The sequence below is a fragment of the Bombus fervidus genome, chromosome 1, assembly GCF_041682495.2.
Source record: "Bombus fervidus isolate BK054 chromosome 1, iyBomFerv1, whole genome shotgun sequence".
Classification (NCBI taxonomy): domain Eukaryota; kingdom Metazoa; phylum Arthropoda; class Insecta; order Hymenoptera; family Apidae; genus Bombus; species Bombus fervidus.
In genome coordinates, this window is record NC_091517.1 from 4,835,923 (window position 1) to 4,849,331 (window position 13,409).

The 13,409-nt window shown below is 38.4% G+C and overlaps 2 protein-coding genes across 18 annotated transcripts in view; one reads left to right on the plus strand and one right to left on the minus strand.

The window, feature by feature from the left end:
- The window catches only part of Dlg1 (MAGUK family member discs large 1), a 530,764-nt gene that overhangs the window by 143,951 nt on the left and 373,404 nt on the right, over positions 1–13,409 (plus strand). For 3 of the 17 annotated variants that reach the window (XM_072004600.1, XM_072004670.1, XM_072004592.1), the window contains exon 1: positions 8,707–9,125. The exons of 7 other annotated variants lie outside the window; for them this stretch is intronic. The gene's annotated coding sequence lies outside the window, so the exon portion shown is untranslated. Of the gene's footprint in view, positions 1–8,701; positions 9,126–13,409 lie in introns of those variants that run through there. 7 more of the 17 variants (XM_072004614.1, XM_072004639.1, XM_072004601.1 and 4 more) reach the window with 5 other exon arrangements.
- LOC139987932 (very long chain fatty acid elongase 1) lies at positions 578–1,818 on the minus strand. Its single transcript, XM_072004764.1, has 4 exons — positions 1,616–1,818; positions 1,268–1,539; positions 855–1,157; positions 578–776 (listed from the first exon to the last, which is right to left on the minus strand). Exons 1-4 carry the CDS (start codon positions 1,686–1,688, stop codon positions 609–611), a joined length of 816 nt encoding a protein of 271 aa, XP_071860865.1. The 5' UTR covers positions 1,689–1,818; the 3' UTR covers positions 578–608.

A 13,409-nucleotide genomic window follows, 5' to 3' on the forward strand; every position in this document is an offset into this window, starting at 1 on the left:
ATTATGCAATGTTTGCTTATTTGCTTAGATAGATATCTATCGATTCGTCCGTTTAAACATCTCATTGTTAAGCAAGTGAACTTTAACTCTTGGTCGGTTCCATAACCTTGCAACAATGTGTAGACTATGATGCATACAATGATAGTTCACGTTAGTGTTAGTGCATCTGTAATTTCATTCCATTGTTACCATTTTGGAACTTTTGAGTATGCTAATCGCCGATTGCACATATCATTTGAATAATATGGTTTACTACGTTCGTTTGAATTCTGATACGCATATATTTATACTAACCTTGTAATACTTCAGTTCATTGAACTTTACGATGTAGTTTCTCTTATGTTTTATTGATAAGTATCTACAAATATCATTTTTATATAAATATCGTAATAATTGGTAAATTAAATTATAGCCAGTTCAATGTAATCGATTAAACTATTCATTGAAATAATATTTATAGCGGTAGTTTTCGTTATATCTCTTTCGAAAGCGTCTTCTTTCATTGATTAGGTTATATTTTGTAGTTTTGTGATTAAAACAGGTGCATTTACGATCATAATAAAAACGTATTATATTGAATACACAATTTTTTACGATTTCAATATGGTTCAACGTTCCTTTGAAGCAGATTTCGTGTATTTTCTTTGATAGAAATTGTAAAAAAGAATGAAATTTATGATTAAATTAGTCGCCGAAAATGCGCCTGGTAGTTTCGGTACAGGACAAGACGGAAGAAGCGATTGCACATTTTGTATCAGTAAAATTATAAGTTGTGCCTGATGTAACGAGAAAAATAGTATATTAAAATTGACTAAATAAGTTATGATTAAACTTAAAATTTAATTTGCACTTACCATTTGCACGATGGTCAATATTGGTTTATATGTAGCTAATACTCTCCGAAACTTTGGACCAAACGTGCTAAGGAAGTAATAGGTATACATGATCACGTGTACGCCGCAGTTTACGAGCAGAGTGAACGAAGACATCGCCACCGGAACATATTTTGTCGTAAGCCAACATAATAAGATCGTAGTTACATGATGGTATAGATGCAAAAATGAAACTTGTTCCGTCTTCTTTCTAAGAACGAAGACGAACGTTTCCACGAAATGGATCAATTTCAACATTGTTACCAACCACATTATATAAGTTAACTGTAATAAAAAAACTATCAATGAATAAAGTTCTTTGATAAATAGATTATGATTGATAAACAAAATTGTACATATTAATTGGTTCGTAATAATTGTGATGGTTAACGCACCTTGAGAGGACCAGATTTATACGAAAAATCTGGTATTTCACAGTACATGGTTATTTCAGTGAACCAGCCTACAGTGATGAATTGCTGCACCACATACGTGTTAGCGATAATTTGAAAGACATTGTAGTATTTCATGAAGGTTTTCAAGTCGTACGGTTTTCTATCTTTCATGAATTCGGGACCATATTTTAGAACAAAGTATAAGTAAAACAATACGATGGAAGGTATAATAACAGGCGATCCGATAAATGGTAAACCATTTGTCCTTGGATCTAAAAATTAGCAAGCAGGATTATGAGTATTCCTCGTACGAATTTGTCTTGGAAACTTTGAATTTTTGGTACTCACCAGCATTCTGATTCCAATAAAAATCGTAAAGCTCTACGAATCCCATTCTTGATATTTTCTCCGTTTCTGTCATTTTCGATTCACGACCTATTCTTGGCTTTTTACTAGAATATTTTGTTCATACCGATCATTGCAGCTTTATGTCTATGACTGTAATGAACCTCCTTACGTCAATTGATGTATAATAGTAACTATCGGACGTTCGTCGTGAACAGGAGGTATTTATACATGTGAACAATGGGAGCACTTTTGTGTCACACAAATGCATTTGTATACGCATATGTAAGTACATTTATATCTACATACATCAAAATATATATGCGCATTAATTTAATTAAATACAAATGTCTTTCTGATAAGTAGAGATCACAAGGTTAGAGGTATTAGTAAGTAAGTAGTGACAAAATTGAATAATACTTATCATATTATTCACGGTTTTATAATATAACTTAATGTCCGCATTCAGAAAGGTTGGCAAGACAAATTGAGTTATAATGTTATACAAAATTAAATTATAACTTTATACATGGCGAACTCTATTACACATAAAAATTATAAAAGAGTTAAAGTGTTTTCACACTATAAATTAAATATTGCTTCTATAACTTCTTTCCTCGTCAATTAATACGTTATTTGTGTTTCATTAAGATATTCGCATAATAAGTTAGTCAATGATGTTAATCGGTTACATACAAACGCTTCTTGGAAATTTAATAGACCTAATAAACTAAGGGTGGGGATCCCGGCGAAGAAATAATCGAAAAGTTAGTCGGAGCTTGAGTTCCCTGGAGAATATATTAAGTATCGCTAATTAAGGTAGCTTAGTCAAAACGGATAGAAGGGAATCGATACCAATTCAACTATTCAGTTCCTCGCTCCACGAGGAACGCCTCTTAAAATCGAAGAAACCCTCCAACGATAATGAAAAAAGTTGACCGCGCCTCCACCTTGGCTGCGTTTCGTTGGAAATTAATGCAAATGAGTATTGATATTTTTATCCCATGCCGCATCTTCGAATAATCTGGTGGTCTCCACCAAATCGGCAAAATCCAAACATCTTTCTATCGAGATTCGAGACTCGAATGCATCGCCTTATTTATCCAACTCGAGTCGTTAGGAGAGTATCGAGGTTCACAAGTAAATTTAAAGCCAAATCCAGAGCCGAGTTTCTTGACTCGATTCGTTGAATTTTCTATACTCAAATATCGAAACTTAATATTGGTGTCTTATTCCGACAAAGACGTAACGTTCTTCCTTTGATCTCGCCAACTTCAAAATTTCCAATATTCGATCTGAATATTGTCTCACGAGCACGAAAGAACTCACATGGATCTGGCCTGCATCCGAAGTTGCAAGAGGTCAGGCTCAGGTTAAAAGTTAAAGGGAGTCAAGCCAGGCCATGAAGTAGTAATCGGGCAGTTAAGGTAGCCGGCTGTTTCGAGCCCATAAAGTTGCTAGTGGGATGTATTAAGCATCGCTAATCGAGGTAGTTTAGTCGACAGGGATGCTGGCAGGAGTAGAGTGGTAACTTGGTCGACGGGTAGGGGGATGTTAGGACGGCAGAGGAAGAGCATTAGCTGCCCCCCAGAGCCTCCCGCTAAGTGCTGCAATTTATTTTATTACCCTTCGCGCGTCTACGTTTGGAAACCTTTGGTCGACGTGCTTCCATTCGTGGCGAAAACACCAATAGGTCGCGGAAACGTAATTTACACCGAGAGTTGCGGAGAGTCGCGGTGCGAACTAAACTGGAGAACGAGTAGAAAATGTATTGACGGGCGAAAACAGAGGGCGTTTTGTTCGCTGTCGTTGGCACTTCGTTTCTGTCGACATTTCAGCTTTCCCCTCCTTCCGCAGCCCGCGGGAAGTCTGATCTGATTTTCCTTTCGATTGTCTCTTGATTTACAGCGCCGAATCTCGACGAATACTAGATATGGACGTACTCGCGTACATACGTATGCATATATTTTCAGGATGGAAAGAAGTTATATGCAGTACTAAATTCAAATTCGCATAGAAATGTTTAAGATGAGTTATTAAAAATTTCCACTTTATTTTCATATTTGATATTCATTTTTCTTTGACATTTTTTACCCTCACGATGACTGGAATACAGTGGGTTTCATAAAAGAGAAGATTTGATCTTGAATAATTATAACATAATTTTCTTTCATTGTATACGTATGTGTAAGTCATCGGCAGAACAATAAGTACGAACATAGAGCGATTCGAACGTGTAGCAGTGGAAACATCATGAAAACGAGGTCACCCAAATTTCGCGATGATGATTATTGGCAGAGTTCAATAAACTCGTATTGCATTTTTTTTTTCCGAGAACGAGTTTCGAAACGTAGTTTTCCGGAATTGGTAATTGCTTTTTTACGAGACACGATAGTGATTCTTCTCTCCGTACGTGACTGTGTATTTTTTCTCACAGATTGATGTTTCAATTAACTTTTTCTTTATGATAGAGGCATGTTGCATAGAAATAACTTCTGTTTCGTGCGAAACATAAAATAACACGTATATTTAATTATTTCCACGCGTACCTACACCGCGAGTAAAAAAACCAAAAGGAAATCAAATATTGAACATATGCTATCAGAGTTGCTGTTCCAAACCTACTAGAATAGCAACGAATACACACAAAAATGCACGCTGTGCTCTTTGGCCTGGACAATTGTTCAGAGTATTGTTTGGAAGGAAAACGGAAGAAAAAGAAGAGACATAAAATAGAGAGCCTCTGTGTCAGCCGATAGGTACATTTAAAGCGACACGAAGGCAAAATAGCGAAAAAGGGCGGGGGCGAGGGGTTGCGCGTGATAGAACAAGAGCAAGCTACTCGAAGGAAAAACTGAAATACCGACCGCGCGGCAATTGGACTGCGATTCGTTGTAGGATTACCGTATTGCTCGGCAACACATGAAATAATTCTACACGGCTAATATGATATAAATCCGGCGCGGTGGCTGGCGTTTTCCGCTCGGCAGGTAGACTTAAATGTGACTTAACGCGCTTCGAATACGCTGTTTAAATGTGGTACAGTTTGTTCGATGTTTAAACGCATCGAGAAGCTTTAGAGAATAATTCTCGTCCCCGTATTTATAGCGGATAATTCACATCGATTCGATTGATCCAAAAATGTGTTGGTTAGCTTCATTGTACGTAGAAATTCTTTTATATCATTTCTGACGATAAATTTCAAGAATTATATTTCTAAGGAAACGTCTGGAACTTTGATCCCTACCTTCCAGAAACAGCACCTAGAATTAGCACATGATTCATTCGATTAGATGTAAGGGTTTCAATGTGGGAAAGCGATACAAGCGAACATTTTTATTTAAAACGAATTAAATAGAAATTAAGAAAATATGAATATTATTATAGTATTTCAAATGTACAGTATTTGATAGAGAATTGTAATCCATATTATGATATGTCACAAATGGTTACAAATTTTCTTTAAATATACTTACACATTATGTTATTACTTGTACTTATGCATTTAAGTATACTTATTATATTATTATTCTATTATTATATTATTATTATATTATTATTCATTAGTATCCTATTACATTGCAACCTCGTTCCGTATTTTTAAGACCAGATTTCATTATTTTAATACAAAGCTCTATTCTGTTCGCACTTGCAGATAAGAAATGTAACGGCGATCTGGAACGCAACAGCAAATTAACTTTAAGGTTACCTTAACCTTACCTTACCCCCTGTATCTTTATTACTTTCTTTTATTTTTATCTTCCTCGTGGCACAAAAGGATTGCAGCCATTTCCGGCATTCTACCGTGTAACGATTACACGGGGCAAAATTAGGGAACTTTTCGTTGGCATTTAATATCAGGTCGTTTCGTTGTATTCCAATATACCGTTCATCGACAGTATCGAAAGCAACGCGGGACGATTGTAAAAAGCTGACGCAGAACACGCCGTCGATTTAAATGTAATGCAACGGGAGAGTCAATAAAAATGAAAATAGCGGCCGTAGGAAGGAACATTGAAAACTCGTCGCATTCATTGCACAACGGCCTAGAAAGCTCGTCATTCCAACTCAGATAGAAATAGAAAATTACCATAACGATTACCGATACTTGTTCCATCAATCAACAGGTTCTGTGAAAATTTTGCACAAATTCTGGTTATAATTATTTATCGTGTTTCATTTAATAAAAAGAATTAATACAATCAAAATATTGGCAACTATAAATTGAATATAAATAGATTTTCAACCACTTACAATTCATGCGAACTCCTAGATAGATTGGTAAATATGCAGAATAAATCTGGGAATAGACCGTTTCGGTCAATTTAATGCGACATAAAACTCAGTAGTGTTTTTGTATAATTGATTTATTATAGAAAAAGTGGGAAAATATGTTCGCGGAGATGGAAATCGAGTAGAATCAGTTAGCAGATAGGAAAAGGTACGAGCGCAAGTCCAATTGATTTTAAAAACGATTTCCCAAAAACGATTTGGATCGCTGGTAATCCCAGGGCTCCGCTTGTCGAAAGTAACGAACAAGTGGAACAAACGGTACCAGCCAGAAAAAGCTGCGGAGTCAGAGGAATTTCACCAGACGACGCTATTTTTTAATTTACCAGCATTTCACGCCTGTTGTTCTATTTCCTTTTCTCCTTGTCTCTTCTGTTTTATGTTTCTATCTTTTTCTGTCTGGAAAACGGAAATATTTGCAATTCAAAATTTAATGCTTGGTTCCTTAATTAAGTAATTGGAAGGTAGCGCGATGTCGACCGAGCAAACCTATCAATTACATGCTCGATTGGGCCGAGAGGTTTGTATCAGAATGTCAGTTCCACTGTCGCAGATGCAACTAGGGAACGAATAACGAGAACAGAGAGGGATTGGAAAACAGGAATCGAATAGGTTGAAAGAGAGATCTGAACAGAGAAGTATACCGTTGGAATCGTGTAGAGCAATGATGGGAAGTGTAAAAAATCGACGAGGTTAGGAGAAGAGATCGTTAACAGAGGAGTTGAGTAGTTTTTGGCATGAAAAAAAAAATATATATATATATATAGAAAATTTTGGTACAATAAAAAATATCTAATGACAATGAATGTTAATAAAAGAAGTCAAATTTTTGTAGTATTCGAATACCAAAATGGAGGAAATAGAAAAGCGGCGAGAAAAATAGTGCAGTAGGATATATAAAGATTAACAAAGAACCGAGCAAACAAAAGTTAACTCTAATTATCTATTCCGAAAGAAAGAAAAGAAAATGTATGTGTTTGACGAAAGAGACAAGAGAAATAAATCGAGAAAAGGAAGAAAGACGAGACAAACTAGAACCAACGAGAAATAAGTAATAGTAGCGAAAAATTTAGTAAACAACGATGCAAAGAATGAAATAACATGGGAAGTATTATGAGACAGAAAGAAAGAATGCAGGCACAGATAAGAAAGAAACGAGAGAAAGAAAGAGAAGACAGGTCGGTGGGATTGAGAAGGACGGAGGAACGGAGGGATCGTCGTGGCGTTTGCGCCTGGGGTTGTCGAGGACAGCGCGAAGAGGGTGTGCAAGGGTGATCGGCGTAGGTGGCGGCGCTTGGAGGGTGGGAGGACAGGGAAAGGCGTGGAATTGGTGGAGGCAGTCAGTGGCTCGCCGCGCGCCACAACGACCGTCGGATCTAGCCGTTGAGTTTTTCCACTTGTTACCGTATCGCACCCACGTCCATACTGTACTCTTCTCCTCTACCCCACCGTTTGATTTTTTTCCTTTCCATTTGTTTCGTTCGCTACTCTGGACTGTGAACGCGCGTCCGATTTGTCTGCACAAGTTCGATCGCACAACCCGCGTTGTCGTCAAACTCTTGAGTTTTCAGGATTGTGATCTGTGATCCAGTGTCTGCGGCTGTCGACTGATCCTGATCTAGTGTTCTGAGAAATGAATACATTGGTTACAGTGTGAAATCAAATGTTCTTACCAACGAAACGCAACATAACGTAACGGAGAAATGTAACGAGAATGAAAATATTCATCGACATAGTATGTGAGTGAAGGAAAAATCGAAAAGTGAGACACGTATGTTCCTCGAGGGAAAAAATTGTTCCCTTGGTTTTTTGGTTCAAATGTGACGTCTTGGTTCGCCTCTACGTGTTTTCCGTGGATAAGCTGATGTAAATATCTTTCGTACGAGAACGAGATCCGTGTGTACTTTTTATTAAAGTTTCGTGTACACTTTTCTCTCGCGCCGGATTATATTTTGCACCCGGTCTCTGTGCACGTTCCACGTTTCTTCGACGAAGCTTGGAAAGCTTAGGCGTCTCGTGTGACCGAAAGTGTAGCATAGCTTAATCCGAAAAATTATAATTGCAAATCCGAGACCGCATACTTTTACACGACTGTATTTTGAATACATTATACAAATTGAACGTTGCATAAGTCTTCCTTACTTCTGCGGAATTTTATAACCTCTATAGCAGCTTCGACTCTTCCCGACTTTCTATTATTAAAGTGTGCCGACCGCTTATCAATTTCACCACCGACGTTACACCACGGGACTTCCGATTCTTGTCTTCTCTGATTCTCACGAATGCCATTTTGTGCGATGAAAAGTTGCACCTCGAAAACGTTTCCTTGTTCAGACGCGATAAATTTACGATAAATTCGCGATACCGGTTACAAATCATCCAGAGCGTCTTTTGTTAAGGAAACAAAAAGGAGAAAATGAAATAAATGCGGAGCTGCGCCATTGTATCAAACCAGACAAATTACGGTGTAATTAATCTTCCCGATCGCCAAAAGCTCTAGTCTAACTTTCGAGAAATTTCTCGGATTACGCGGTGCTGCATTTTCGTCGATGTTAATTTCTTACCACCACAAGACTTTTAATTACACACCACGATCTCGTTCGTATAGAAAGCATTTACATCCAACCTCAACAGCATCTGTTTACGTGACCAGTGTAACTAGTTGACTTAACCCAAGCTCGTGAACAAGTTCCCGTTTTCACGGAACGTTCTCTATGGATCGCCTAGTAATCGCAACGGGGAATTTTCAAAGGATGTTGCAGGTTCTACATTACTACTGAAGCTCCGAGGGAACACGCGCTGTAACCTGGATTAGGTGCACTTGGAAACTCTGGTGCACCATATTTTTGTCGAATTTTCATTTCATCGAGTATTCACATTGCCCTCTCGTGTGAAAAAGACGCGTTCGTCCGTGAACGATCAGCCGTGAATCGAAAGCCTGGATTAATTCGCGGCTGAATGGGATCGCCGGTGCATCGACCTCTCGTCGAGTATAATACCTGTTGTCCGAATTTTACTAGTTTTTTTTCACTCATCTTTTTTTCTTTGCTCTTTACCTGGCTCTTTCACGAGAAGCTCAAGTGAAAAGTGAACGACGTTCAGCTTTCGTCGACCGTCCTCGATCTTGGGATAATAATGTTCGGCAGCAGACGGTTGGTTGCTTTGTTCGGTGCGATGATTCGCCTGTTTCCTGCTTGATGAATCTCTACGGACTTCAAAGCAGGTAACGTAGCACGCGTACCATCGAGAAAATACTATCAGAGGAGGATCCTTCTTTTTTTATTCGTTTTAATTTTTCTTTTCTTTTCCTCTTGTTCGTCCTTCTCACGAAGACGCGAACACAAAAGAAGCTGTTGTTACGCGTTGCTTTTGTCGATCTTCTAAAGTACTGAAATTGCTGGCACTCTTACAAACAAAAAATGGTTTTTCTATGCCCATTACCAGCCGAATGGGGAACAACCGTGATCGCACAGTGGCGCGTTCGCGTTACCCGTAAATGGGAGAAAGTGGAACGATCCTCACCTTTTTTCCCATCGGTCTCTCGTTACCTCTACTAGAACTAGTTGTACTTCATGGGCTTTTTCCAATGAAACGGTCATTCGTTACCGCTACCGCTACATTCGTTACATTCGTTCCATATTTTTTCTACGCTAAACAAAAGAATACGTCGGTTCTCCGTTTTTAACGATCAATTTGTAGCAAATAAATGTCGAAGCATTGACAAACATTTGTGTAAAAGCTATACGACAAAAGAAAAGCACGAGAAGACATCTTAGACTTTCCTTGCGAAAGAAACGCGAAAGTTCCGTAGTTATCTCCCGTCTTTCGTTGTGATATACATGTTTAAATAGTCTGAAGGAACGGCGTAGGATAGGCAAAGAGCCCTAATTTCCAGCTAAAGAGTCGCGAGATGGTTCCGCCGTCGAGTAAATCTGCCGGAATACACAATAACAGGATGCAAATAACGAAGTACTTACGCTTCCCTTTTTTTCATTTTCGACGACAGTTTTATCGAATGCGAAACACAGAGGCATTTGTAGCATCTTCTCTTCCTTTCCTCCTTCTTCTACTGCGAAGCTTATCGAATACCGTAAAGGAAACACGAAACGCGACACGACGGTCGATAGGATTTTCGAGCCGGTTAATTTATCCCATTCCGTGTTCCATTTCTCTTGACTGGAGTTCGGTGACTCGTTCTCTTTTATCCAGCTCAAATAATTCTCGCTCTGCTCTTTAGCTCACGGTTGCGTCTGCTTTTCAAGCAGAGTTTCACGGGAACGCGGGCTAAGCAGCGGTTTTCATTTCCTGGAAGAAGAACCGCGGCTACGTCGCGTGTCGGATAATGAAAATGTGGCTGCGGTTCGGCCGACTTTTCTGACGTTCTCAGTAAACCATCAGTACACGAACAGCGCAACGAGACAACGAGTAACTGTGTTTCGTCGAAGAAACGCAATCTTTTGTCCTCGTGCTCTTGTTGGCCTTTTTAACGTTACATTACGCGCGTCAACCTTTATTGCCATGTTGTTTCGTATTTCAAGTGCGACATTTTCTGAAATGTAAATCAACTCCGATTATGTTTGATTCTGACGTCGTATTGCGATAGTTAATTACATTTATCTCGTTATATAGTCAGGAACTAAGCGTTTCAAATCCGTGTCTGAATAAATCCAAATGGAATAATTAGGTTCTTTGCCCGACGAATGCACTTTGGCACGCTTTCTTGGCATTCTGTCCTCCAAACGTTCTAAAAACTCACTCAACGGGCTTTGTGCTCTACTCGCTATGCTACCTTTACAACGTACCCTTAACAATGTATTCATTCACGTGTGTTTTTCACGCAAGCTAAATTGCTCGTGCGAGGAAAGAAGGAAGGAACCAAAGCGACAGAATTAATTTCGAAAACGTTAAAGTGAGAGTTCTTTTTTCTCGATAGGATTTCCGAATTGGAACGCGAAGCGCGTGGATTTCGTCAAACGCGTGGAATTAAAAACTTTTTGAACGGTATTTAACCTGTTGAAACTCGTGAATACGTCATATTAATATTCCGTTACGTATTTCATTAAATCAGCGAAAATCACACGGAATTGGTAATACGAGGAAAAGGCACCGGCTGAAATATTTATGAAGTAGCTCGTCGTTTCGCCCGGTGAACGGTCCCTACGTTTCCTGTTGCATCTCTCAGTCAATAGCGCCCTTTGATTCTTGTCACGATCTGTCGAACGAGACGACTCAACGACCGAGATTGCTCGTTACTAGACTTCTCGCGTCGAAATTCGCCGTGAAATACCGATAGAATCTACCGTCCGATCTAGACACTGATATCGGAGGAAAAGGGACGCGCAAAGTGTGGCTTCGCGTGTCGAAAAGGAAATAGAAAAGGGAAAAATGGGAGAGAACAAGGACACAGGAAACGAAGGAGATACTTGTTCATTGTCAATCACAATGATTCGTGGTTTTATCTTCGAACACGTGCTTAGAATGAAGCATTAGCCACATAGATTACTAACAAAGCTAAGATTAATTCCACTCATAACAAAAAGTAAAAACGACAGAAAGCTAAAAACGCAATATATTAATACAGTAATTTTAGGCCTATGAGCGCTTTGAATGTTGGCGACGTCCTACAAAATTTTTCCTTAAATTAATGCTTTTCCTGCTACAAGCTGCTGCGCTGTATGGTCTTTATCTTTTCAATGAAATTCATTCGTAATCGTAATTTGATGAAGAGGATTTTTGAGCACATTTATTCCAAGAAGATTTTGAAAGTTAAGAAAAAGCTTTGTTCTTTACTAAATTGTCAGCACAATATCTAACGAAACGAAAGGGATAAATGATTTCTGCATGATACGAAAAATGGACAGATTGTTTCCGGCATCGGTATACTATTTATTTAAATGTCACTGCGTGTGGTTCGACAAAAAAATAAATATTAAAGATATTTCAACCGGGCCAAAAAATAGAGAAAATATTAATTTGGTAAACTGACTTTTATTCACGTCGGGTTTCCTAATGTCAAATTTCAGCAAAACTGCACATTACACGTGTGCATTTTTTGCTTTTTGTTCCGAATCCTCATTCAAACGCCGCACTATGGAACTTGGGCTGTAAACGTGCGACCGCGCGAACGTGGTCAGCGAATTTTGATTTTTGTCTTGAATCCTCATTAAAATGCCGCACAGTGTTGTCGTGCGTAAGCATTTTTGACATTTGAACGATTCAAAAGCCACATTAATCAATTCCATAAATTCAAGAGCAAAGAAGAGTAGTGATATTCTAAACATATTTTTTAGATTTACTTTGAAATTTTATTTATTTCACCTTTTTGTAATAAATGATCTCATGAAAGCACATAAGTAATTTCTTTCTTTTGTTAAAATTGAGCACTAATCGAATTAGACGTACATAAGTTAAGATGTAATGAAATTGGAAACAGAACAAAGGATACCAAAAGTGTGATGGATGAGTATAAGTTTTGAGAGTTTTATTTAGCAAACAGCAGTTTTTATGATACGCGAGCGTTGCTTGAATACCAAGATTCTCTTTAAGAGTTCACCGCATGTGTTTCCTTTTGGTTCGATCGACTCTGATCATAGCTGAAAGGCAGTTATGAAAGTTTGCTGACCAATGAGGACAAGCAGCTGGTATTTTTTCTCACTTTCACCGATGTTTCGTAACAATCATCCATTTCAGTTGTGCTTGTTCGGAACGAAACGATTCCACAAGCTGGTTGTAACGACTTTTATGGGCAACTCTCGAAAGAACGATCAACGAAATAAATTGCTGAGCGTGTTTGATAAAAAATCGTAAGAAGACGATGTCGACGAAGGGCCGAGGCCAGACGTCGCAGACCACGCGCGAGTTTGGAAAAGTTGATGGCAGATATTACGCGGTTGTGAAAAATGAGCGACGCGTAGAAAAGAAGGAGCGTCATCGTCTTGTTCTATCACGCAGTCACCATGGAAAAACCATTTGACAGAAACGAAGGTAAACTACCGTAACATAAATGAGATTCCTTATTCTTCTCTCAAATATTTTCTATATCATCGGCATTGTAACAAATTGCAAATAAGTATTAAATATAGGCTGTTGAATTTGTCGGTTTATTTATTATTTAAATGTTAGTTGAGAATTTTATTTATGAATCTTGAGCCATCATATTTAACCCTTTGAATGGCCGTTACACTCGGGAAGTTTGTCAGTATTGCAAATAACTGTTTCAAAAGTCGAATGAAACACGAATATTGAACAGTTATAATTCAGATTAAAAAGAGTTTGTCACTTTAAAATGCTGGCTTCACATTCGAGCGAGATAATTATTCGGATAAATTCCTTTCCAACTCTGGAGCGTTTAAACGCAGGCTGATAGCAGATACTACGGACAAAAAGCAGTTCGCCTAACTTTCTCGGCGGCAACAAGTGCCGTTATCGCTGAAGCTTTTAAAAAAAAGGAAAATAACAGGCAGCAACGCTTGTAACTCGGAACGCGTTTAGGTGTTCGAGCGAAATT